Source organism: Camelus ferus, chromosome 3 (assembly GCF_009834535.1).
Source record: "Camelus ferus isolate YT-003-E chromosome 3, BCGSAC_Cfer_1.0, whole genome shotgun sequence".
NCBI classification, from domain to species: domain Eukaryota; kingdom Metazoa; phylum Chordata; class Mammalia; order Artiodactyla; family Camelidae; genus Camelus; species Camelus ferus.
In genome coordinates, this window is record NC_045698.1 from 111,694,894 (window position 1) to 111,722,188 (window position 27,295).

General features: G+C 40.5%; 2 protein-coding genes across 7 annotated transcripts in view; one reads left to right on the forward strand and one right to left on the reverse strand.

The window, feature by feature from the left end:
• Positions 1–4,841, reverse strand: part of CLINT1 (clathrin interactor 1) — a 54,137-nt gene extending 49,296 nt beyond the window's left edge. The window contains exon 1 of one of the 2 annotated variants that reach the window (XM_006177963.2): positions 4,609–4,841. In XM_006177963.2, coding sequence (XP_006178025.1) covers positions 4,609–4,649 — 41 coding nt within the window. In that variant the 5' untranslated portion in view covers positions 4,650–4,841. The remainder of the gene's footprint in view (positions 1–4,608) is intronic. The other variant, XM_006177964.2, reaches the window with a different exon arrangement.
• Positions 1–27,295, forward strand: part of LSM11 (LSM11, U7 small nuclear RNA associated) — a 770,814-nt gene that overhangs the window by 88,088 nt on the left and 655,431 nt on the right. The window lies entirely within an intron of this gene.

The following is a 27,295-nucleotide window of genomic DNA, read 5'->3' on the forward strand; positions in this document are numbered from 1 at the left end:
ACTGTTGAAGCCAGATCATAAGTAAACAGAAGTTCATTATAACAGTCCCTCCATTTTTTTTGATATACTTGAAATTTTCCGTAATAAAAGCCAAAAAACAAATTCCAGCTAGACAGATCTAACGATGAAAGACAAAACAATAAAACTTCTTCATTATAAGTTGCCTATACTCTTCCTTAGAAGAAACATTAAACAAACATTGGAAATAAGAAATAATATAAGAGCACAGAAAACTGTGGAGTCATACTGTAAAACCTGGGAGTACTAGCGAGCGGTACTTAAAATAAAAAAGACCAAATATTTTTAGCAGATGTATCAGTAAACGGATGAAAAACTACTTGTAAACTAGCACTAAAGGGCACAGGAAAACATAAGAGGTGGCTAAATGCTTTTTAAAAGCACCTTGACAGTAGTGCTGAATAGACTAAACTACAGATAATCACTCTTAAATGCTGGCAAAGATAAACTCACCTTTCTTTGGAACAAAATTCTTAATATCTACCAGTGAACCATTACCAGAAGAGATAAAAGATAATGAATTTATTGTTTGAGCAATAATTATCTATAATTGGTTCAAAGAAAAGCTGATATGGGGAGACTAGAAAGCTGTCAATTATCTTTGTTTTCAAGTTCTAAGAAGCAAACTGAACAGAGATTTACTGGTAAGATAGGAGAAATAAGGAGGGAAATACCTGAGGATTCAAAGAGAAGGAAAACCAATGATAAGTTCAAGTTGTAGCATTCTGTAACGGCAAGTTTCTTGCAGGCAGATATTGCATTTTTCCAAGTTCAGAAAATATAGCACTATTTCAATAAATAATAAATGTATTATCTGTTGAAATAACCGAATGAAATATTTTCTATAAATAACACAAGGTTTTCCCTCTGGGGTTAGCTAGACTAGAACAGTAGTTTCCACAGTTATATTATGTGAACAGTTAGGAACTAAAAACATGCAAATAACACCAAAAAAATCAACTTGGGGGGAGGATGCACATTATGCTTAAGAAGAATGTCTTAAAATGGAGTATCTATAGCAGCTGCCTTAGGACCTTGGCCAGCGCTGTTTGAATCACTATCATAAAAAGAATTAAGGGCCACTGATGAAACAGATTTACCATTAATGTTACTCCCTTCATGAAAGAGAAGGATTGGTTAGGCTTGAACAGTAAGCAGCAGTTTGATCTACCACTACCATGTTACCTTCACGACATTCCAAAAATTTGGAGAAAAAAATATAAGAAAACTGCAGCAACTTTCAATTTATACCACATACGGGATAACAAAACATAAAAGTATCCAATTTTATTATAGCCTTAAATAAAGGGAGGCAGGTCACAGGATGACAATGCTCAAGCTAGTCCCAGCTGGTGGGAGTGGTATCATTTATTCTTTCCTGCCATTGCTGCCTTTTATGCAACTTGAGACCAGTGGGAGGAAATTGGCACTCCAACCTCTGGCTGGCCTATGGCTTTATCTTCTTTTCCTCAGTTCCACAATGTTCTGCAAAACAGGGCCATTTAATACCACCAGGAGGTGCAACAACTGTAGAAAATATCTCCCCAATCTTCCATAAAAGTCTTCAAAATCTCAAAAGCCAATATTTGAAATCTACCATTATACTTAAGAAATGCCACCAAACTGAATCTAACAGTAGCTCCAGAGAACACACTTTGCAAGAACACATTTTTCTTTCTGAAGTAAACCTCATTGGGTAAGGATACATGCTAAATAAAAGTCCTAGTTTTCCTGAGTCATGGGTTGCACTTATTTACTGCACAAAGCATTTAAATATAACATTTATTGATTGCCACTCAAAAAAATTCCTTTTTCAGCTGAAAGTGTCTCTAGAGGATGATTTTATAAAATTCACCTGCTATTATGAAATACCTGTTCCATTTTTTTCCCCTGATGAAAATTCATGTCTCTAAAATGCCAGCAAAGTTGTAAAAAGTCTTACTATAGTCCATTCCTATCATTTTAAAGATAAGGAATCCAAGATCTGGAGAGTCATGTGATTCTGTCTCAAATTATACATAAGGTTAATTTAAAGGCAGTGTCAGAATCGGAACCTAACTCACCCAAACCCCTCACCAGTGCTCTTTCTACCTTATAAACACTCATTTCTTTTAAACCAAGCTCTCAGAGTTGTCCTTAATCTCTTCATTGTTTCCTCATCACCCATCCCCTTGATAATCCAAAAAGGATCTGCTTCACCTCCATTATGGCAATTTAAGGTGAATAGTACAGTTGAACATAATACCACTGGCACTGGTTCTGTTAAATGCTTACATTTGGGAGGAAGAATTTCTCTCCTACCAGTGAAAGATGAAAAGTAAAGCCTGAGTATTATCAGTAAAATAACCTCATGTTCTAATCTTAATATCATGTGTCAAACACCCACGAAAGCTTTAAAAGTCCTTGGTGGCAACATTCTTACAAGTTCTTGAATAACTTCCTTCAAGTCTCCATTCTAAATTGGGTAATGAAAAGGAAGACAGAAGTTACTTTTCAAAACAGCTCCTCCATTAGATGACTTGATAACTAGTTACATGGCAAATTTAACCTGAAGCACTTGAAGATTAGTAACAAAGTTGATAAAGACAAAACAAAATGAATAAGAGCAGGAACACTGCCTTGATTTGTCTCCTGAAAAATGTAGTCTCTTCTAATTTTTGAGTACCACAAATTTAGTTCCCTAAGATAACAAGGTGTTTTTTAAAGGTTTTCTTCTGCTGTTCTCTGGCTTAAAAACAAAAAGGTACTTTTGTAGGGGCTTTTGGACTATTTAAGCTGGTATCCTAGTCTTTATACCATATATTAAAAAACAACCAATGAACCTAGATCTGGAAAAGAACCATGATTTTATTAATCTTTGAAAGGCAAGGGTATGTAAATAGCAAAACAAACCCAAAATAAAAGACTGAGGGTTTAATAGTCATATGAATAGCTGATAAAGGAAAATCACTTTTCAAACAGTTTCAAACTCTTAATGAAGTTTAATCTCATTCTTGATGCAGAATATTCACTATATTTATCAAAAGAATACTGATCTAAATATATTGTATTAAGGGCTTTATCTGCTATCTAAGTAAGCCCTTAGCCCTTAACTCTCCCAACAACATTCTAAGGTAAGTATCTAGCACTATTTTCATACTGCATCTGAGAAAACTGGTGCACTTCAAGGTTGAGTTACTTGCCAAGGTTAGAGAGCTTGATCCAGTTCTGCAGACTCAAGAAACTTGTGCTCCTTAGCTCTACAGCCTTTTGGTAGCATAGAAAATTAGAATATATGGCCAAACTCTAAATTCTATCTGATGCATTTTCTAAGCCACTGTGAATCATTACTTAATTGAAGTATAGTTGATCTATAATATTACATTAGTTTCAGGTGTACAACATAGTGATTCAATATTTGTATACATTATACTCCATTTAAAGTTATTATAAAATATTGGCTATGTCCCCTGTGCTGTACATTACATCCTTGGATCTAATTAATATACCTAGCAGTTTGTACTTCTTAATGAATTATTTTTCCTGGTGTCAAGAAAACCAAGAGTTTGCCACCTACACTTCCTGATTTTAGTTGGGTTAGTGGCACAAATGAACTGTTTGTGTCACCACACATACTGCATCATCACTAAAACCCAAAAGGAAGGATTGATTAAATTTCTTAAAATTTATTTCCTGCTGGCCTAGAAGACCTTGTTTAACCACTGTTGTATCTGATATACTCAATTTAAGTGTTAAAGTTTCGCTAGTGTAGTAACACACTAAAGTTATCACTTAAGTCTTAAAGAAAATCAACTATGTATTAGTCATTTTACCTGTCAAGGAAGTTAAAACTAGATCAACAGGATATAAAACTGGGTTGTTTTCTTCTTTAGGGGAAATTTCTTGTTAATTATATGATTTGTTAATCAAAGCAAATGGAACAAAAGGCCTTCCAAAAATGAAGTGTAGTGGAAAAGGAAACAGAAGAAAAGAACCACAGTAAGTTATACGGTGATCTACCTTCCCTGGTGTTCGAAAAGCAAAGGATGAGTCTCCTCTTGATAACTTCAGTCTGACCACAGTGGCCACTTGTTACACCTAACACCCACTCCAACACTTCAGGCTCATTACGAATTGAAAGGTAAAGGACACATCCCGACCAGGTCGAAGGTCTCCGCACCACACCCTGAGGGGCACAGAGACCCAATGAACTGCGTCTCCCACCCCCAAGCTTTCGCTGCTTCCCAGGAGGCAAAGCCCAAAGCCTGGGGCCAAGACAGTTCTCCGGCCAGGGCAGTGACCCAGCTCTAGACAACCCCGCCCCCTCCCCTGGCCGAAGGGTCAGTGCCTAAAGGGGTGGGGGCAGGGGCAAGGTGAGGAAGGCCTGGACAGGAGAGAAGGAGGCTAAGAGGGTACTTTGAAAGAGGAAGGGTCCCTTCCCAGCCTCACGAGTCGGGACGCGGCCCGGGGCCGGGGAGCTAGCCGGCCGCCGCCATGATGGGGCTGGCCGAGCCGGGGGGCGTGACGCTGGCGCCCCGCGCGCAGGGCCGGCTCCCTTTCCCCCGCCCCTCCCCCGCGTGGGCCTTGGCCACAACTGCCCCCGATACTCACGCTTTGTCCACCAGCTCCCGCACCTTCCACATGTTCAACATCGTGCCCCGAGCGGCCGGGCCGCCACCTCCCTCTCCTGCTCCCCACGGACCCCTGAGCACTTCCGCGCCGGGGCAGATCCAGGCCGGGGTCACAGCCGCAGCCAACCGCCGCCTGAAACTCCCCGAGTCGGAGCTCCTCTAGCCACGGCCGCGGCGCCGCCAGTGACACGTCGAGACGCGGGGGCAGAGGCGCTGCGTGGAGCGGAAGTGCCCGGCTTTCCGCCCGCTGCGCGCGGGGCACGCTGGGACTTGTGGTTCTCTCTGGGCGCCAAGAGGGCGAGTTAAGCTGAGGGAGTTGTGAGGTAAGGTTGGTACGATTCCTTTGGGACTCTCCCGGTTCTCCACACCCTCCCCAGCCCCCTGACCCACAGAACCAGAAACTGTGGGGCTGGGGTCCTGTCATCCGTGCTTTAACGAATCCTCCGTGCTCCCGTTCAGAACGACGGGTATGGGACTAGTCACGGTCAAACATGCGTTTCAAATATAAAGTATTGCTTTATTATTAATAACGGTTACATGGAAGTGTGGCTGGCATATGTATTCCTCACTGACAGAAGAACTCTGTATTTGGTTAGAAATGTCCAAATATACTTCCTTAAGCAAGGCCGTATTTGGTTCCAAATGTCCAAATGTTCTTCCTTCTCTGGGCCTTAATTTCCATCCCTGTAAATTGAAATAGTTGTGTCCTAAAAACCTATTCCACTCTAATTTTATGATACATGCTTTTATATTTAGACAGCTAACTGATATCCTTGTTAGATACTTTATAATAAAGCTCAGAAACTCAGTTCACCCTCTGTGGGAAACTAGAAAGACAACACTCCCGACACTATGACAGACCCAAGAACTTGGCAGGTGTATATTCTTAAAACCTAGGTGTATACACACGCAGCGTTCAGTGTTTTATTGCAATGGTTGTTGTCACTTCTTGTTCACTTACTCATTTTTGACAATGTTCATGTTAAAGCTGCAAGCAACCTTAAAGTTCATTTGGTCCAACTGCTCAAATTTTACAGTGCTTTTCATTCTACAAATTTTTCTATGTGCCAGGAGTGGGGAATACAGGAAGGAGACAGACAAGGCCTTAGCCCTCTTTGATATTAAAGGTCTTTGGAGGAAACATAGTAATCAAGGAAACCTTTAAGATAATTGCAGGTAGAAAATGCTTGAAGAAAACAGAAGCTAATGTTACAGAGAATGATGTTAGAGGAAAATAATATTAGGGAATATTTAGGGCCTGTCTGATGACATTATATTTAAGCTGAAACTTGAATAATAAAAAGCTGGACAAAAAAAAAAATCTGCAAGAAAAGAATTCCTGATGAAGGGAACCAGGAATCATCTGAATCAGATGAAGACTGTTTCAGAAAGGAGGTGTGAAATTGATTGCTGCCTGTCATGAAGCTAGGTAACAAGTCCCAAATCAAGAATCTGGTGGGGGAGTGTGTAACTCAGTGGTGGAGCATGTGCTTAGCACTGGGGTTCAATCCCCAGTACATCCATTAAAATAAATAAATAAACCTAATTACCTCCCTTCCCCGATACAAAAAAAATACCCCCCCCCAAAAATCTAGAACCTCTGAGCCCTAGTTAATTCCTCAAGTTAAATTACCTCTTCATATTGCAGCGTCTTAATAAAAGCAGCTTTGAAAAGTGTTTCAGTAGGCCTTTGGGATTAAGGCCCAAGACAAGCAAGTTGAAAGACTATAAGAAGCAAAAGTCACAACAAAGCTATCTGAGAGCTTTGCCAGGTTAGAAGTGCTCTAGGCAGATAGGCATAAAGTGAGTTGAAGAAGTGGGTTGAGGAGAGAATTGGGGCTTTCAAATGAGAAATTTCTGTTTCATGTTGAAAGGACTGTCCAGCCCAAGGTTCAAAGGATGGAATGTGGCCAGGGAAGATAAGAAAGAGAAACTGCTTTGCATAAATAAGGGCTCAACAAGTTAACTTTCAAACAAGCAGGTCCAGGGTACACCAGCAGTGGGCCTGGCATAAAAATAACCACCTTCCCACCCTAGGCTGGTTTGTACAGTCAGAGCAATTCACAGTCAGCTTCACCAGAGTTACCCAAAGAGGACAATGTTATCTACTTTACCTGTTCCAACACCAAGTTTGACAGAGTCTAGACTTATTCCAGAATTGTCACCTGTGACATTTCCCCAGTTACCAGTATCATCCAGAATGTAACACCAAAAAACCTGTCTGTCTACCTTTGATTCAAGAGAGCCCTTAATGTATTCAGAAGAACCAGACAAGGAAAGTTCGTTAAAAAGTAGTCTGGTGAAAGACTAATCATTTGCTTGTTAAAAAATTGTTCCATTTTTACCCCTTTATCTTGCAGGGTTGGGAGCAGTTTCCATAGTAATTTCTTTGTGGCAATTTAAATGTGTCCACGGTAGAAAAATAAACAAGAGAATCCCCTACCCAGTCCTCTTCAGGAAAACATATTTTTCACTAAATGGGCTGACATTTTTAGTTAAGGCCAAACCAACACAAGGTTTGAATACAAATGTACTCAGCTGTGTTATTTATGTGGGAGGAGCGGTTGTGGACACTGACTGCTTATCTCCTGTGGCTGGCTCCTTGGTGTTTCCTTTGGAGGAGTTTAAGTCAAGGCACAGAGGTGTGGCAGCCCTGGGAAGGCACCACCCAGATCTCTCTTCTGGAGAACGAGTTGCAAGGAGTGTGGACGGCCAGTAGCTCCAACAACTGTTCTTTGGGGATCAGCCACAGCATTTATGCCAGGGCTGTGCTGTCACTGGGCTACTCCCAGGCAATGACTGAGCAAGATGTGCCAGAGTCTGACCGTTTGTGCTCAAGGCAGGACTCCTCTACTGGGCAAGCACTGCCTTCAGCTCCCCATCCACCTGGCCCAGATTTCCTCAGAGCTTTGCTGCAATTGGTTGTAACCTCTTCTACCCAAACTTCCTTCCTTCCCTCTCTCCCTTGACAGAACTTCCTTGTGGTCTTAGACTTTCCACACCTACTCTTGTTCCTTTTTGTCTTTATCCTTCATAGGTGTTTCCCCCTAATAAATCTCTCACATTTCTAATTACACCTTGGCTTCTGCTTCCTGCAGTTCCCAAACTAACACTGCAGACAAATTGCTGTACCTTGGTTTCAGCACTTGGCCCAGTGAGTGTTGTTTTTGATCACACCTAACTGCTGCTCTCCAGCAGTCAGGATACTTGGTTTCTAATCATGTTATCAGGGTTGCCACAAGAGCTATGCAGATTATATATCGCACAACCCCAGGGGCACCATTTATGTGGCCTACCGTAAACTGTCAGACAATTAACCCCAGAAAGGAAGTATACAGTAGTGGTTAAAGAATACAGATTCTGGACTCAGACAAACCTAGGCCCAAATTCTGTATCTGCTATTCCGTAATTTGGTCATTTTGGGTAAGTTCATTGAACCAGCATAGCATGAAGTTTGTGAACCGAGACTCTGGAGCCAGATGGCCTGGGTTTGAATCTCAGCTTTGTGTTACTTACTAGCTGTGTGAACTTGGGGAAATTATTTGACATCTCTGTGACTCAGTTTTCTTATCCTAGTGGGAGAGGACAGAAGCCTACGTTAAAGGCTTTTTCAGACAACTGAATAAGGTAATGTTTAAAAAGAACTTAGAATGGTATCTAACAAAATAAACAGTAAACCACTACTACTGCTAGTAATTGTATTAATCTGTAAAATTTATTCACTATTACAAGTGTTTAGTAAGCTCATACTATGTTCCAGGCGCTGTGCTACGTGGTTAAGTGGTGGATATATAATTGTAGGTAAAACAGACATAGTAAACAAGCAAATAAATGTGGTAAACATAGTAAACTCAAAGTGATGTGCTGAGGCTCAAATGACGTAATACATATAACTTATTTCACATTGGGTCTGGTCTGTAGTAAGTGCTCACTAAATTCTGTCTCATTATTACTATCAAGTCCCTTATGTGGATACCAGCTTTTTTCCTTATAAACTGGGGGCTGGTCTGTCAGCATACCCTAAACCAAGCCATACATCAGAAATCCCAGGGCGTCTTTAAAAATTCCAGGTTCTCTTTCCTATCTCTTGAGCTCCTGATTCAGTAGGTGTATTCTTCTCTATAATTTGGGTAACAGATGATAGAAACTCTCAAAACTACCTTAAACAGAGCAAGGAAATTTATTGACATGAGAGACTGAGGAGTTCAGAGATAGAATTTGCCTCGGAACTTGGCAAATATTGTCAGCACTTTCTCTGATTTTCATTTTTCTTTATTGCAGATAAATTTATTCTAGTTGGCAGGGAATAGGGCTACTACCTTGTGGAGAATGGGTTCCATTTTTTTCAGTTAGGCAACGAACGGGGGGAAAGGGACACTTTAGTCTTTCACTCACAGAGCCTGATACCACAGGGAATGACTCTGATTGGCCCGCTTTGGATCATGTGCCTATCTTGGGGCCAGTTACCTCTAGGAAGTCATGCATTGTGGACTCTGTAACCCTAGGAGAACCAGGTAGAGAAAGGAAAGAAAAGTTCTCTGAAGAAAGCCATGCCTTGACAGACAAAAGCAACAGTTGTTTACTACTCTAGGTCTAAGGTGGGCCTAGGAATCTATGTTTTAAAAGCGTCTTAGGTGATTTTGCCAGGGTTTGGGATGCCCTGGCTGAGATGATGCAAGGTCCTTTCTAGCTCTGACATCATCATCATCATCATCAATATTGTTATTATTATTGTTGTTGTTGTTGTTGTTGTTATCCACATTACACAAAAGTTGGGTTGTGGAGAGCAAAAGAGAGAATGCCATGGGGGATAATAGAAAAGAAAAAGAAGCCATGAAGAGGGAAGGAGTTAAGTGGAGTTGCAGCATCATGGGACAGGTAAGCTGGTAGCAGGACATGCCCTCGCTACCATCAGAACTCTGTTCTGATGACAACTGGGCTCTTCTTGGCTGAAATTCAGTCCTGTTTCAGGGCTGGCAGCAGGGCTCAGGTGGGCCTATTCAGAAAGCGTAGTGGGTGCTCTAAAGAGCTAACACATTCAAAGTCCTTCTGCAAGAATGTGCAGGCGCTGGCAGTAGGCAAGATAGAGGCAGATGTGCTCTTGGAACCATTTTCCTGCCTCTGGGATGCTCTGTCTCCTTCTGTCCCCTGACCACAGGCAAACCCAGAGCAGATGTTCTGCTCCAAGTGTCTAGGCCTCTGAAAACTCTTCACAGGGAGCTAAGGTGCCATCAAATGAAGCGATTAGGCAGCTTGTGACTTGGGAACTGACCCTGCATTGTCAAGTCAGATTCAGGAGTGAATAGGGTGGATGTCAGAAAGGATGGGCTGTCTGGTTTCTGAGGCAAGGCCTTTTAGGATAAGGTCAAGTGTCCTGGGAAAGCCCACAGGTGCCCAGAGTTCACATGAAGGCTCTGCTGGTCCTTGAGCTGTATCAGTTCATTAAAAAATTGTGCTCTAGAGGAAGAGCTCATTGCAGTGGCCATCAAAAGGGTCTGATTGACAGACCGCTGCTGTTTAATAAACAGAATGAATGTGGCTAAAGACTTGAGGGTCAGTCAGCACAAAGCTTTTCCAATAGGAGACTCAACATTCAGTATTTGTTGGGCATCTTAAGTGTGCAGTGGGGTTAAATAGATGACTAAAACCTGCTGTTACCCAAGTTGCTTATAGTCTAATATGGAAGACATACTTAGAAACAAACAAAAACCACAGGGAGATATTTAATTAGGCATTGTAACGTAGGGGAGAGGTCAGAGCACTGGCTGTGGTATCAGTAGGATTTGATTCATACCACGTAGCTGTGTGACCTTGGCTAAATCCCTGACCTCTCATGCCCTGGTGCCCTTGTTGGAAAAATGGGGCTGAAAAGAGTCCCTGACTCACAGGATTGTTGTGAGGAGTGAATAAGATGACATACATTAAATTTCTAGCACACCGATTGACATGTAACAAGGATGGATTAAATAAGGCCCATTATTGCTGAAGTGTTTGTATCCAGAAGTCACAAATGATGCGGAGAGGGTTTTAGAACAGGCTGATTAAATCTTTCAGTAAACACGTATTTTGGCTTTTACCCCATTGCCAAGAACTGTACTGTGAAAACAGGCACAATTCCTGTTCTCATGAAGTCTAGTCTGAGGGAAGGGATGGATGTTAAACAAACAATGTCTCGATAAATTTATCATTGCACACACAATGAAGAATGCTGTGGAAGAAAAGAACGGGGTGCAGTGAGAGAGTATAAGGGCAGTGTTTCCTACGGATGGGGTAGGGACAAGGGCCAGGAAAGACCTCTATGGGAAAGTGACATTTTAGGTGAAGGTGGAAAGATAAATTTGAGTGGATGAAGTGGAGAGAGGAAGGGTGTTCCGGATAGAAAGAACAGCCTGTGCCCAGGCCTGAGGTAGGATGCAGCTTGGCATGGTGAAAAAGTCCCAGTGAGGCTGGAGGAGTGGGGAGAATGGTCAGAGATGAGCCCAAGAGCTGAGCAAGGACGTGATTTGCCTGCTCGATCATTTTCTATGAATTTCTCTGCCTTGCTCTGTGCCCTCCTGACCTCTGTGGACTCCATTGCTTGCATCCTCTTAGTCTGTGGCCTCCAGCGGGTTTCAGCCAATGTCGTGAGGGTGGATCAGAAAGTAGGGGAGATGGGTGCCGGTATTTCTTTCCCCTTCCTTCCTGCTGTAACCACGGGCTTCTGGCAGTAACGAAGTCCCTTTGTGGCTCCTGCTGGTGTCAGGTGGCTCCCCTTCCATAACTTCAGCTCTAAGTTTCCTTTCCTTTTCTCTTCAGGCTTTGGGTGGCATTGTTTTCATCCTGAAGCTACCTCCTGGGAGTGTCCCCAAATGGTGTGAGTTTCCTCACCCTGCCTGCACTGCCATACACGGTCCCTTTGTTATGTTCACTTCAGCTAAACTCTGTGCCAGTGTCTGCTGCTGGGACCCAGACCGATACAACGAGTCCCACTATGAAGGATCTTGTATGTCAAGTTAAGAACGTGGCCTTTTGGATTTTTATCTGAAGTACAGCAAGAAGCTACGAACATGCTAGAGTCACCTCCTTGTCACTTTATCTTCTTCCTGCTGCAACCCTGTCTCTCTGCTCCCCTTAACAGAAGGCTGTCTCCGTCACAAACAGACCCTTCTTGGTTACTCCTCAAGCCACAGCTGATCACTTCTTCCTTCTTAAAACCCCCTCTCTCTTAGCTTTCATGGCCCCACTGTCTCCTAGGTCTACGTTCCAGATTCCTTCAGAACCCTCTGTTCCTCTCCTTGGCTTGTGGATGTTGAGGGGCTCTCTAGGGCTTCTCTCCTTCTCTACTGCCAGTGTCAATCATCTGAATCTCTCATCTGAACCACTGCAAGTGCCTCCTAATTTATTCCTCCAAGGTCTTTTCGAATCATAAATAAGACCATGTTACTATTTGCACAAAATCCTTCATTGGCTTCCCATGTCACTTAGAATCCAAACTTGAACTATCAGAGGTCCATCCCTGGTCCAAACATCTGAATCCTGGAGGAAATACTGATACTGTGACCCTCCTGTGTGGTAAGACTCAAGGCCAGTTCTGAGAAAAAAGAGTGGTGGTGGACCAGGGGTCTAGCTGGCACTTCTAAAACCTGTCATTCACAGTGTAACAGTACTTTTTTTTTTTTAAGACACTCAAAAAATATGTGTTTATTCCAGTCTTTCCTTCCTAGAATAAGTCTTTATGGCATTGATTGGATTTTTGTAGCATCTTAAACTTTCACTTTAGGTTTGGAAAGTTACCAAAGTTTCACAATTTGTTGATAAATTTGCCCTTGGGTAGGGTTACTTCTGCTACTGTTTTTCTTGATGTGTCGATTTGACTAGTTTCTTCTCCTTTTTAGTGCTAAGTATCTATTCCGGTGACACCTTGTTATTATAGAAAAGGAGTGTCATGAGTTTTGTTTTGTCTTGTCTGCAAGAACTTTCCGACTATGGAAGCTGCTTTTCCTGTGTGTTAGCAGTTCTCTTGAATTGTCATTTGAATCTTAAGGCTTCTGGTGGGTGTTATCTAAATCTAGTTCCTGTTGGGCAGGTAACATTAGAATTTTCCCAGCTTTGATGATGCACCATGAAAAGTGGTGGGTCACTGATCTGACCTGGGAAGCTTAAGATCTGACAGACCCGAACACTTACTGGGAGGAGAGGGAGTGGAGAAAAAGGTTACAAAGATTATTGTCTTTTTAAAATACAGATTCATTCTCTTTCTTCAAAATTTTTCCTTTGAAATGTTTTTATTAGTTTTTTTACTACAAGTAAATTATGTTCATACATCTTCATTTTGCTACCCTTTGACCCAGCAATTCAATTCCTAGGTATTTATCCAAGAGAAATAAAACTCTGTGTCAAAATCCTTGTGCAAGAATGTTCGTAACAGCTTTATTCAGGGTAGCCAAAATCTAGAAATAACTCAAATGTCCATCAGCAGTATATGGACAAATTGTGATAAGCCATTTGAATGGAACACAACTTAGTGATGAAAAAGGAATGAACTACCAATGTAGGCAACAACCTGGATGAATCTCACAGACACAACAGTGACCAAAAGAAGCCAGACACAAAAAATTATTACTCCATTTAGGTAAAATTCTAGCACAGGTAAAATTAATCTGAAGTGAAATAAATTAGAATCATGGTTGCCTGAGGTAGAAAGAAGGGTGGGGACAGGAGAATTAAAAATGAAAGTGATATATTCATTTCAACAAGTGAAACAATCCAAAAATGCATACAGAAAAGTTAATCATTTTCCGTTTATTTTCACTCTACTGTAGTAATCCTGTTGAAAGCATGGTATGTATTTTTCTACACTGTCTCCATGTTCATACAAATATAAAGAAATACACATGCAACATATGTAAGTTTTGCTTTAGTATCATACTGTATATGATGTTTGCTCTTTAAAATATCTGTTTAATGATATATTATGGGTGGCCCTCCAGTTCAATGAATATAGGTTGAACTCATTTTGTTTTTAAATACTGGTGTGATTCCTTGATATGAATGTACCATAATTTATTGAACCGCTTTCTTATTGATGGATAATTAGGTTGTTTCTACTTTTTATTTTGGCTCCTGTAAACGATGTTGCAATAGAATAGAACTTTGTACATCTGTCTTTACATATGGTGTTTAGAATAGATTCTCAAAAGTGGGACCAGGGAAAGATCTATGTGTTTATTTAAGGATGCTGGCAAATTGTATACCAAAGAGATTATAGCAGTTCTCACTCTCACCGAGCAACACGTCGAAAGGCACATTCTGTCATATCCTCACCAACACAAGATGTTACTGCTTTTTGGAATTTTTGCTAATTGTATTGATAAAAATATATTGCCTTAATTTCAAGGTACTGCTAACTGAGATAAACATATGCTTTCATGCTTTATATAAAAGTCCCTTTTAACATCTCTCCCATTTTCCAGTCCTGTTTCTCCTTGGGCAGTAGGGCTCACACCCCTCAAAACTGTACTTTCAGTTATATTGGGATATGGAAGGCAGCCGTGGCAGGGAGGGGGCTTTTCCCATTCTTGCTTGATTGTTTGTTTTTCCTCTACTTTAAATACTCAGCCTAATGGAAAGAGTGAAATGAGGGATATACTCAGATGTGAAAGCAGTTGCAAGCCCTGGCTCTATGGCCCAGAGCGGGGTTGCCAGCAAAAGTGTGACTTGAACCTGAAGCCGATTCCTCAGCTGTTTGCTTCCATTAGCATTGCATTTCCTGCAGCCTTTTTGCTGCAGATGCTGACTGGCTTAAGCAGAGTTATTCAGAAAAGGCCTTCCCTAACCACCCTGCCCAAAGTTGGTTCTGGTATTCCCTACCATGGCAACCTGCTTATTTTCATCCTGGTACCAACAAGAATCTGTGATTGTCTTATTTATCTAATTACTTGTTGTGTTGGGCAGGGTCTCAGAATTCAAAACAGAACATAGCGTAGAACTCAGAAAGGTTTAATTGAAGAGAATGAAGCCATTTATGGAGCCAAAGTCAGGGTTAAGGGTATTATAAGGATGTTGGAGCATCTGGGATTAGCAGCAGTGAGATCCCATTACCGTCAGTTTTAGTTGTCTTCTGCTGTGTAACAAACTGCCCACAACCTAGTGACTTTATAAACCAACCACCACGTATTTGCCCACAATTATTCAATTTGAGCAGGGCTTGGTGGAAATGGCTCATCTCCACTCTGCACTTGGTGGAGTTGGCTTGGGGGTTCAGTTGGAGCTGCATGAGGGTCCAAGATGGATTTATTCCACACCTGATGCCTCTGTGCTGAGGTGGTTGGACTGGTGAGGGGTGGGCTAGGTTTGTCTCCCTTTCTCTCTTTGTGATCTTTCATTATTCAGTAATTTAACCTGAGCACTGACTAGGTAGCTGGGTGCCAAGAAAGTCAAAGTGGGAGCTGCCTGGCCTCTTAAGGACTTGCCCCAGAACTGACAGAGCATCACATTTGCCACATTCTACTGGTCAAAGCAAGTCACAAGGCAAGTCCAGATTCAACGGGAGGTGAAATAGATACTACCTTTTAAGGAGGATCAGCATGAACATATAGGGTTGAAATGAATCATTAGTAGCCGTCTTTTCAGATGATCTACCATACATGCTTCAGTATGAAAAGGCAGAGGGAGAAAGTAGAATTTCCAATGAAATCTGGTGATCTGGAGGAAGGTCTATCCTACAGGAGATGTAGTCGTTGAAATATACTGCCAGAACTGTGGTGCTAAGGCAGGAAGAGGACACCCTGTTGTCTCCCTTTCTGCTGCCTGATTTCCTTCTAGTAAAAGGGAGCCTGGTCTATACAAATCAGAGCGAACCCCACGTCTCCAGAAGCAGGTCAGAAAAAATGCCATCGAGTAGATTAGGGATGGTAGGGCCTTAGAAGAGAACCAGCGTACTTTTCATTATCCATTTTTCATATTAGAACACAAGTTTCATCAAGGGAGGGCAGCATCCATCCTGATCACAGCTGATTCTCTGGATCTAGGCAAGTGCCTGGCACTTCCCAGGTACCCCCAGTAAAATGTATGGAATTGAATTGAGTTCAACAATCTGAGAAAGAGTCATGAACTTGGCACTCTTTCTATCTGATACTGCAGAGGGAACCCTGGAAAGATGGCAAGATGAAAGGTAATGAGAAATGAGACCAGCTTGGTCCCAGGGCCACAGTTTCATTCTGGGCTAGTCATGGCATAAAGCATGAATGCAGATTCTCTAGAGACTGACATGGAGTGCTCCTAGCGTACTTTTAGAGTCAACAACCAGTCTGACCTCCTCAGTGATTTTCTGAGCATTATTCTTTCCTCATTTGACTCCCTGTTGGTGGGCTTAGATGCCCTGAATTAAGTGATTTGTTTTCCTTAATGTAACAGCTGTAAGAAGCTGGAAGTTATTTTTTTAGTTGAGATCTAATTCATGTATCATAATATTCAGTCTCTTAAAGTGTCAATTCAGTGACTTTTAGCATATTCACATCCCATTATCTAATTCTTGAACATTATCATTATCCCCCTCTACCTCCTCAAACCCATATTCATTAGCAGTCACTTACTTTTTCTCTCTCCTCCCAGCCGCTGGCAACCACTAATGTACTTTCTGTCTCTATGAATTTGCCTGTCGTGGACATTGTATATGAATGGAATCATGTACTATGTGGCTTTTTGTGTCTGGCTTGTTACACTAAGCGTGATGTTTCCAAGTTTCATTCATTTGTGGCATATATTAGTGCCTCATTTCTCTTTTGTGGCTGAATATTATTCTATTGCATGTATATATCATGTTTTGTTTATCCATGCATCAGTTGATATACAGTCTTTCTACTTTTTGACTACTTTCAATAAAGCTAGTATGAACATTTGTGTGCAAACTTTTGTGTGGACATATGTTAATTCTCTTGAGTATAAACCTAAGAGTGGAATTGCTGGGTCTAACGATAGTTCTATGTTTACCTTTTTGAGGAACTGTTAGAATGTTTTCCAAAGTGGCTGCACCGTTTTACATTCCTACCTGCAATGTATGAGGGTTCCAGTTCCTTCACATCTTCTTTAGCATTTGATTATACCATCCTAGTAGATATGAAGTGGCACTTCATTGTGGTTTTGATTTACATTTCCCTGGTGGCTAATGATGTTGAATATCTTTTTTGTACTTATCTGCCATTTGTGTATCTCCTTTGGAGAATTATGTATTCAACCCTTTCTCCATATTTTAATGGAATTTTTTTGTCTTTTTCTTGCTAAGTTGTAAGAGTTCTTTATATAGTCTAGATGTAAGTCCCTTATTAGATATATGATTTGCAAGTATTTTCTCCCATTCTGTGGGTTGTCTTTTCACTTTCTTGATAGTGTCCTTTGAAGCACAAATTTTTAAAATTTTGATCATGTCTAATTTATCTATTGTTTCTTTGGTTACTTGTTGTTTTGGTGTTACTTCTAAGAAAGTATTGCTTAACCCAAGGTCACAAAGATCTACCTCTATATTTTCTTCCAAGAGTTTTATACTTTCAGCTCTTAAATTCAGGTCTTTGGTCCATTTTGAGTTAATTTTTGTATCTGGTGTGAAGTACAGCCTACCTTCATTCTTTGCATGTGAATATCCAGTTGTCCCAGCACCCTTTGTTGAAAAGATTATTCTTTCCCCAGTGAATTATTGATGTTAACTCTCAGAAGTTATTCCTAATGTCCATAATAATGACCAGAATTATGCTAGCTCCTAGTTTCCATGGGGAACTTTTGTCTCCCCCAGTTTGAGTACTTTTGTTTCAGAGGTCTTTCCAAGATCTCAAACTTGTGTACTGATTAACACAATGCTGAACCCACTGAGGGAAGTGGCTGAGGGAGGGCAATGGTGTAAGTCTCAGTCCAAGTTTGAAGGCCCAAGAGCCGGGAATACTGATGTCAAGGGCAGGAGAAGATGGATGTTCCAGCTCACAGGGAGAGAGACTGACTTCACCTTTCCTCCACCTTTTTGTTTTATTTGGGTAGGGCCATCTGCTTTACTGGGTTCACCAATTCAAATGCTAGCCTCTTCTGGAAACACCCTCAGAGACAGACCCAGAAGCAATGTTTTACCAGCTATCTGGGCATTCCTTAGCCCAGTCAAGGTGATGCGTTAAACTAACCATCATGGGGATTAAATGAGTTTTAAAAGATGTCGATAGAACTATATACATTAGGGGGAAATAACTGAAATGCTTTACAGATGTAAAGAAGGCAAAGGTCATTGCTTTGGCAAAGAGTTGAACTAAGTTGTTCAAAAGCAAGCTTTGCATCATGATTAATTAGCTGAGTGATCTTGCCCAATCATTCAAGCTCTCAGTCTCAATTTCCTGTTCTATTGAATGCAAGTAATAATACAAAGTCAAATGACCTTTCTGCATTATTGTGAGACTGAAACAATGTAGTACATGTAAAAGTGCTCTGGCAAACTTGTTATTCTAGGCATTGCTTTCATTCTAAAAATTGCCTTTGAATTTATTAATAGTACCGGTTTATCCCTCCGCTCAGGGCCAACCTCAAGTAATGTTTACCATAGTAAAACATTAACCTGAGATTTCTCACCACTTAGTTGGGTAAGGCCCTTGGTACTTGGCTCAAAGAAAGTTGTTATACAGCTTTTATTAACAACCAGTCCCTCAGAGATCTCTCAATAAATACTTTTGGTGCTGTGGTAAAATGTGGCTGAATGATGTCAACGACAGTCTTTTACTGATGCCTTAGGGTACAGAGGGAGTGTGGCAGATGACCGTATTTACACTGCGGTGGAGCTGGAAGACCTAAGCCTTCCTACCCTCACCCGTGCACCTGCCATCCAACTCAGGCACTTAGTGGGTAGAAGGTGGTTTACCCAAGGGAACCTTATTTGAGAGGAGGGAGATAGGGGACCAAATAAAGGGACCGTAGTAATTTAAAGTACTAACTCCAGTGTTGAGAAAGATAAACTTGCAAATGATGACACATTAGGGATGATCCTCTATATCCCTAGGGGTTGGTTTAGATGTGACAGCCTCTGATTATTAATGTGCTGTAAGATGCAGGTAGATCCAACAGTTACTGACAGACCAAGATAGAATAACGATCTTTAATTGTCACCTAGCATGTCAGAGAGGCCTCCGAGAGGACTGGACACCTGGAGTACCAACAACCCCTTCCCCTACTACCTACCTCCTCATCAAATTTCTGAGTGTCATGCCAGGCTGAGTAACTTAGAATTTGAGGTATTTCCCCCAAGGGGAAACACATCCCCTGATTGGAGAAGAGCTGAATCCCTGGGGCAAGAAGAGCCCTTGCGAGGAAGGGGGGGATTTTCCAGAGAGTGTTAGAGAGGAAGGTGGCGCTCTCACATGAGAACGTGAGGACCCAGACACAAGGTTAGGATCTGGGGGCTTCAAGGAAGGAAATTCCCTTTACGAAGGGTTTCACCTCTTAGATGTGTTTCGCTTTAACCATGAAACGTTATACTTAGCATACAGTTTTACAGTATTTCCCTCATTCTTTGTAACTCCCTCTTGCTTCCATTAATGCTTCAGTAAAGTCTGATACACAGCTTATCAGCTGTGGCTCAGTTTCCTTACCTGCAAAATGGAGATAACACCTACCTCTTAGGTTAGGATTAAGTTAATTAATGTATATTACTTAATGTGCTAATTAATGTAAGTTAAATTAGGATACCCAGCAACACCTGGCACATAAAAACGCTCAGTATGTGTTCACTGTTATGACAGTTATTACCACACCTTCTCCTCTTCCTCTTCTCAAGGCCTTTCAGGCATTGAGAGAGGCCAGAGCCACTTCCATTTTTTTTTGAGGCTTCTAGTATATTAAAAAATAAGGAAATTACAAAATACGATTACAGAATTTTGATATGCTTTAAACGTTTCCGTATCACAGATTAATGCTTTGCAAAGCACACACACCATACAAGCAATAAAACTGTGCTTTTCACGGGGTAATTGCACAGTATACAGATTGCATGCTGTGGACACTGTAGCTCAGGGATAGGATAAAAGCCTAAAGCTACAAGGCAAACATCAGTCTCTTCCAGTCCTGTCAGCCTGTCTTTCAATCTTTCTGTATAACCTTGGTTAGAAATACCCTTAAAGGAAAACTTAGTCCTTTGATGAATGGGAGGCTAGACCACAAGGCCCCTCTGCACCCCTCTACTACCAAGCCTTTGAGCCCAAGGGAGATTCATAAAGGGAAGAAAGGGCCCCCTCTCCCCAAGCCTCTCCCACTGCCTTTGCAGAGAGAAAGGAGGCCAGAGAACAAACAGCTTGACGGAGCAGTGTCAAGAGGTTGGTTCTGAAGGGACAAATCATTCATGCCCACCTCCACCTCCGTTCTTTCCCAGACATTCATGAGGGAGGTAAAAGTCTAGGGGGAGAGAGAAGGTGACATTCTGGTAGGTTGCGTAATGCCTGGTTGTACGGAATCCCAGGTGACCCAGGCTTCAGCTCCATGGGCTGAACTTTTCATTTTTATCTGTCTTGATGGAAGTCTTTCTAAAATGGAGTTTACTTCCCCATGTTATTAAAAAAGATGTAGTGACAATAAAAAAACAAAACCAAAACATACTCTGCAAATGAAAAACACGATGCCGTTTTATCTGAGATACCGTGTGCATGTGAGTCATGTCTGAAGAGATTCATTTTGCCTGAGAGGAATCCCTAGAAACTCACAGCAGAAGATAAAAGATGCACGCGTATTTCCCACACTGTCTCTGTTTTCAGGGCCATGTCATAGCTCAACATATGTCTTTGGGGAAATAAAGAAAAGGTTTGGTATTCATTACCGTAAAAGTGAACCTGCAGGAGACATGTGACCGCAAGCATTTCTGTTGGACAAGGACCATTTTTAAGTGCTTCAAAAAATTAAGTAAATAGTAGTCATTGAGGAGAAGGCAGGGAGAGCTCTTAAGACAAATCTCCTTAAGAACAAAGAAAGGAAACAAAGGTTTATTTCCAGGTTGAAGCCACTCTCTATCAACTCAAGTTTTTGCCTTATTTCACTCCCTTTTGGCCCCCGGAGTCAGAGTCGGGTGAGGGAAAGGGCACACACGCTGTAGACCAAAGTCCTGGGTGCTGGTTTGTCTCAGGTCCGAGCCAGCTTGAGGTTTCAGCTATTTCTGAGTGTTGGGTTCCCTGTCTGTGAGATGACCTGACTCCCCCCCTGCTCCAGGAGTGTTATAAAGATGAAAAGCGGTAGAGATTTGTGACTGTACATACAGATGGATGCTGCTGCCTGGTGTTTGTCCTGGAATCTAGCCGGTGATCTACAAAGGGTAGCTGCTCGTATGTGTTATTAGTCACATTTTATTTCCAGTTGCTTCCTTCAGTAAGTGAATCTTCCCTCTTTTCATTTTAGTTGTTTTGCTCTTGCCCTTGTGTGGGATGCATGGCATGACCACCCATCCGTTCGTTCATTTATTAATTTATAAGCTTTTTGTCGTGGAAAACTTCAAACATATCCACAGATAGAGAGCATGCTATAATCAAGCCTGGTGTACCCCTCACCCAGTTATGAGCATTAACTCATTGCCACTCTCTTTTCACCTATGCTCTCTGCTTCCTTCCTCACTGGATTATTTTCAAACGGATCCCTGATGTCGTGTCACCCATACGGAAATATTGCAGTATCTATCTCTAAAAGAGAAAGACTGCTTAAAAAACATAACCACGATATCACCTAAAAATAATAGTAATTCCTTAATGATAAAAAAAAAATCTCAGTGTCAGTTCAGATTTCCCAATCACCTCATAAATGTATCTTTTAAAATTGCTTCGTTTAATTGGGATCCATAGGAGGCACATAGGTAACATTTGATTCATTTATTTCTTAAGTCTCTGATAATCTATGGATACCCCTCTCCCTGTTTCTTTTGTCCTTGCAATTTACTTATTGCAGAAGCAGTTCCCTTGGAAGAGTTTGGAGCGTTCTGAATTCTGAATTGTGCTGATTGCGCTCCCATCGTATTAACATGTTTCTCTTCCCGCTGTATTCCCTGTGAACTGGTATTCACTTCTAGAGACTTGATCTGATTCAGATTCTAGTTTTTGGCAAGAGTATTTCATAGATGATGTTGTGGGCTGAACTGAATCTCCCCAAAATTCATATGTTGACGTCATAATCCCCCGTACCTCAGAATGGGAACTGTACTTGGAGATAGGAACTTTAAAGAGGTAATTTACTTAAAATGGGTGAGCCCTAATCCAGTGTGGCTGGTGTCCTCATAAGAGGAGGAAATTTGGACACAGTTACAGAGGGAAGACCACGTGAAGACCTAAGAAGAAGGCTGTCTATAAGCCAAGGTAAGAGGCCTTAGAAGAAATCAGCCCTGCTAGGGGAAGGATATAGCTCAGTGGTAGAGTGCATGCACAAGGTCCTGGGTTCAATCCCCAGTACCTCCATCAAGTAAATAAATAAATAAATCTAATTACTTTCCCCCATTAAAAAAAAAACAGAAAAAAAAAAATCAGCTCTGCTGACACTTTTATTGCACCCTTCTCACCTCTAGAACTGCGAGAACATAATTTTCTGTTGTTTTATCCACCCAGTCTAATATCCACGTGGTGTTTGTTTGGGCATTCCCAGAAAATTAGCGCGGTGTTGTTGGGAATTCCCATCAGGAGGCACGTAGTGAGGAGCTGTCTTTTTCTATGGTACTGTAAGTTGCCACTGATGATCATTGCCTAGATCCGTTATTCCATTTGGGGCTTGCAAAAAGGTCATGTTCTAGTCCTATCATTACTTCTTCATTCAGCTGGAATTTTTTTCTAATGAGAAATGTTTCCTTCACCAATTGTTGGGAAACCCTGAGAGCAAAGATAAATGTTTGATCCTCTCACTATTCACCAGTATTTAGAATAATAAGTTCGTTCCCTAGCATCTTTCAAATCTGAGCATTTTTTTTTTTAACATGAACTCATGGAGTTTAATACGTTTGACTTGTTTGAATCAGTGATAGTTGTTATTCTTTTTAATGATCAAATTATTCCAACTTTGGCCAAGGGGAGCTTTTTCACTGCGGCTCCTCATGAGTCTTTTTGATACTACACCAGACTTCTTAAATTGCTTCCTTGCTTTTTATTATGACAAGGTATCTAGGCTTGTCTTTCACATTTCTAGCTCCAGCCTCAAGTCAGCCATTTCTCCAAGGAAATGGTATTTAGAGGCCACAGTCTGAAGATTAGCAGTGCTCATTTCTATTGGATTTACTATTGTTTTTTATTTTATTTTATTTTATGGATTTATTATTGTTTTAATGACTTTTTAGTGGAGAGACCTTGGAAACACTTTTTTTTTTATTTTGAAAGAAAAGACATTCTGAGTTATAACAATTCAAAATTTATTATTACATTAATTTATTATTATTATTAATAATTTATTGTTATTACAAAGAACCTAAGTTCTGTGATTTTTATAGTATATGCATTTATTTTCTCCTATTTTGAAAATCTTGGTCATAATAACATAAACAGTTACTTATTTGCTTTATTCTACCATGAGTATAATTGTTTTAGAGTACTAATAATGTTATTATTACTAATAATATGACCACTGAAAATAGTTTAAGATAGTTTTGCAGTTCTTCTTTTCCATCAGGGATATACAGTGAAATTACTATATTTTAAAATCATGTGAAATAATTCCTTTCAACATACTGTTAGTTTTTATTTTGTTTCTGTTTCTTAGGAAGTGCTTTTATTTTTATTTTTGTTAGTTAATCATCTAAACATTTAGTTGATTAAACGTCAAATCCATAAAACAAATTCCATTCAGAGTCTAGTTTCTCATCTTATTCCCTCTACCTGTACCCTCTTGCCCCAATAGGTAATATTCTGTTTTAAATGTATTCTGTTTTAAAATATCTGTATATATTTTGAACTATATATATATTTCTATTTTTTATATATTTGCATGTATATATACATATTTATCATGTATATGTATTAAAATAGGAACTTACTGAAATAACTTTTCTCTGTCTTGTTTTCTCACTCATTGTTATACCTTGGAAATCAGTCTGTAGCATTTTTACAGCTTAGAGAACTCCATTGTGAGCATGTGTTAATATTTATGCAGCCAGCTTCCTACTGATGAACATTTTCGTATCCAGTCTTTTGCTATTCTAAATAATGTAGTTTGTACTTGGTACTGTATACACGCACTTTTCTTATTTCTGTAAGTGTATTTTTGGGATCAATACTTAGAAGTGGAATTTCTGTGTCAAAGACAAAATGAAAAGAAAAATTTTGTAAATATTGCCAATTAACCTCTATAGAGGTTGTACCATTTTGCCTTCCCACCGTAAAGTAATGAAAGGATCTATTTCCACAAAGTAATATCATAGAATATGTTGTCAATCTTTTGGATTTCTTGCCATCTGAGAAGTGAGAAGTGGTATCTCAGCATGGTTTTAATTTACATTTCTCTCTCTATGAGCAAGATGGAACATCTTTTCATATGTTTGAGAGTCATTTGCTTTCTTTTTTTTTTTTTTTTAAAAGAAGAATTCTTTCTGGCTCCTCCCTTTCCATGATCTCCCTGTGCTTTCCAGGTCCCTGGTGCTCCCCATTCTGTCTTCAGGCCTGAGGGTCCAACACTCAGCCTGGGACTTCCTGTAACTGTGTCTGCTGTGGGAGGACAATCAGAGAGGAGAAAGCAACTGGTGTTCTCCCCACCTTCTTAGGACCACAGCCCCTCTGATCAGAGAGAAAGGCTCTCTTCCTCAGAATGTAGGCGTCTGTAGGCCCTGGGTGCTGTTCTCATTGCTGAAGTTCCGACCATTGCCTCAGTGGGATTGCCGAGGGACTGTTGCATGAGAGAACAGAGAAAAGAACAACCTCCCAAGAAATTTTCCATCCTCCCTCAGCATTAGGTTGTCATCTTCCCTCTCTTGAGGCCAGAGCTAGAGGCTTCTCCTGGACCTCCCTTTCTGTGCCCTACTGCCCAGGTCTGGATATTGTGATGTCTAGAAACCAGGTTGGAGATACCAGGGGGGAAAAAAAGAGAAATTCACAGCTGACTCGGTGGTACTTCAAATTCTGGTCTTCTCCAATTTGCCTTCTATTATTTAAGTTAAGAAAACTCTGTGCTTTCTAGTTGGATCTGTTGGGAGAGACTGGATGGAATGTGCTTACGTCATATTGCCTGGAACTGGAGCTTCTGCCTCAGGGATTTTGCACTTATTTTCTTCCTGGCTTAAAATGGCTTTTCACCTCACTCTTTGATTGACCAACTCCTACTCATATTTCAGGTTTTAGGTCAAACATCAGATAAGCCTTCTCTGACTAATCTCTATAAAGTAGCCTCTTTCAATCCCAGACAACCTTTGCCACTTTGTTATTGTCTTCATGGCATTTATCATGACTTAAACTTATCTTCTTTACTTGCTCCTTGTCTGTCCCCCTGCCCCCCCCCACCCCATCTATGAAGACAAGGCCATATCTTGCTAATTACTTTCTTACCTGCATTTAGAACACTGGCATGTAGAAAGTGCTCAGTAAATAGGTGTTGAATAAAAGAATGTAAAGGAATTAAGCAGTATTTGGGTAAAATGAAATGCTTTGGCTGATGGTCTGAAGGAGGTCATATCATTACACTGAAGTTAGAAGCATGGGGCAGTGGCCTTTTGGTGTAGAAGTAGGAATCAAAATTGTGGCCCTCCTCCTGGCTCTGACACTTATTTCCTCTGTGATTCTGGAACTATCATGTCATCTCTTTAGGCTTCATTTTCTCACCTGAGAAATGCAAGATTGAGATTTGTTGAACACGGAAGTCCTTCCAACTTCTACATCTTAAGATATGAAAGCATTTAAGTCAACAGCCTGCCTGTAAAATTTGGTCAGATGATCCAGAAGGATCAGTTATACCAGAAGAACCTGTCTCTCTGCAGTACAACAGTTTCCTTTGGCAAGAAGGCGAATGAGATTATTATAGGCAGAGGCCTCCATGGGTCCTGACACTGAAATGTCCTGCTCACTCCTGGCAGCATACATCTATTCCAGTAATTATTTCTTCTTCTCCAATTTCAGGTATAACATACTCCAAATAGAAGGCTCAGCTCCTGTACTACAGTGACATTTTAACTTTGGGAACAGTTGAGTGTTTAATTATTCAGATTTCCCACACACATGACACACAGAGGAAGAGGGCGTTTCCTCAGACGCTTGGGGTTACCACCCTGCCTCCTCCTCACGTGGCTTTCCCAGCACATATCTTCCTCTAGTTAAGTCTGGATTGGTAGAGTTGCACCTCCTCTTCCCACTGCAATACATGTGGACACAGAGAACCTGTTATTTTTAGCTTGCAAGCAGACTTGCTGGGCCCCTCCAGTTTGGCTTGAGTACTTTGGTTTCCCTCAAGCTCCTTGGGAGTTTGGATTTGGGAGACCGCAGGTCAAACCCAGATGTGCCAAGGCCCTAGAGGTCTGTACTGGGAATGTGGTTGTGTGTAAATAAATTCCTTTACTATTTATATTTCTCTCTAGTGTTGGTGTATGAACATATTCAAATTATTTGCCACAATGGAATGAATAGCCTTTTTCAGAGAAGTCTGAAAAAAGGGCCTATTTTCTCCCTTTCTCTAGTTTCTCTCATATTTTCATCTATTGACTGGGTCTTGATATTCATTCATTCATAAAACGTTTGCTATGTTCTACACACTGTCTAGCCTTTGGGATGAATCCATATGCAAGGAGAACTTTTATTTTCCTTCGTAAATATTTTGACCTTTTATTACTGTTCAGTTCTTCCTTTACTGCATCTGTGAATCTCTGAAGATACAGTGCCTGTGGTTTCTGTAATATAAAGCTAATAAAATTGTCACTCAGAGTATTTTTAAATAACCTGTATAATTATTAGATAGTCTTGCTGCTGGGCAGTAGGGCGTAATTAGATTTTGCTGTCATAAACTATTGAAGTGAGAAAGTTTATGGACTGCACGTACTGTTTGGAGAGAGTTGTTTTTCTTTATTTACATGGGCCCATGTTAGAGTGATTCAGAGAATCAAAACTGAAGTGATCATCGCAGTTTTAAGTTCAGGGATGTTCATTTACCATGTTATCATACAAAATATTGGATAAGCTCTGATTGTTCAGTACTCGAGAATTGATTAAATAAATTAGGAGATAATTCAGTACAGCCATTACAATTATTTTAGAATTGTAGAATGCTGGAATCTGTTTACAATGTATTATTAAATAAAATAGTTTATAGCAGCATAATACCCAATTTTATTTTTTTAAATTGTAAATAAATGTATTTGCAAAAAATATAAAGTATGTTAAAAAGGTAACAACTGTTACAATTATTTACATGTAAATAAATTACAGGTAAATAAATATATTTACCAATATATTATATGCACATAGGTAAATGCACAGATATGTGTGTATATTTATTTATGTATTTTACCTACCTGAAGGAGAATTCTAAATTCCTCATACATATTGTTAGTGGTTATCTCTAAATTATGGTTGATTCATAGTATAATATAGTAATTAATCTCATGGATTTTGTAGCTAGACTGCATGGATACAAATCCTGGCTCTACCAGCAATGTGACCTTTGTTTGGCAAGTTACATAACCTCTACATGCCCCAGTTTTCTCTCTGTAAGATGAGGATGATAAAAACTGTGCCTGCCTC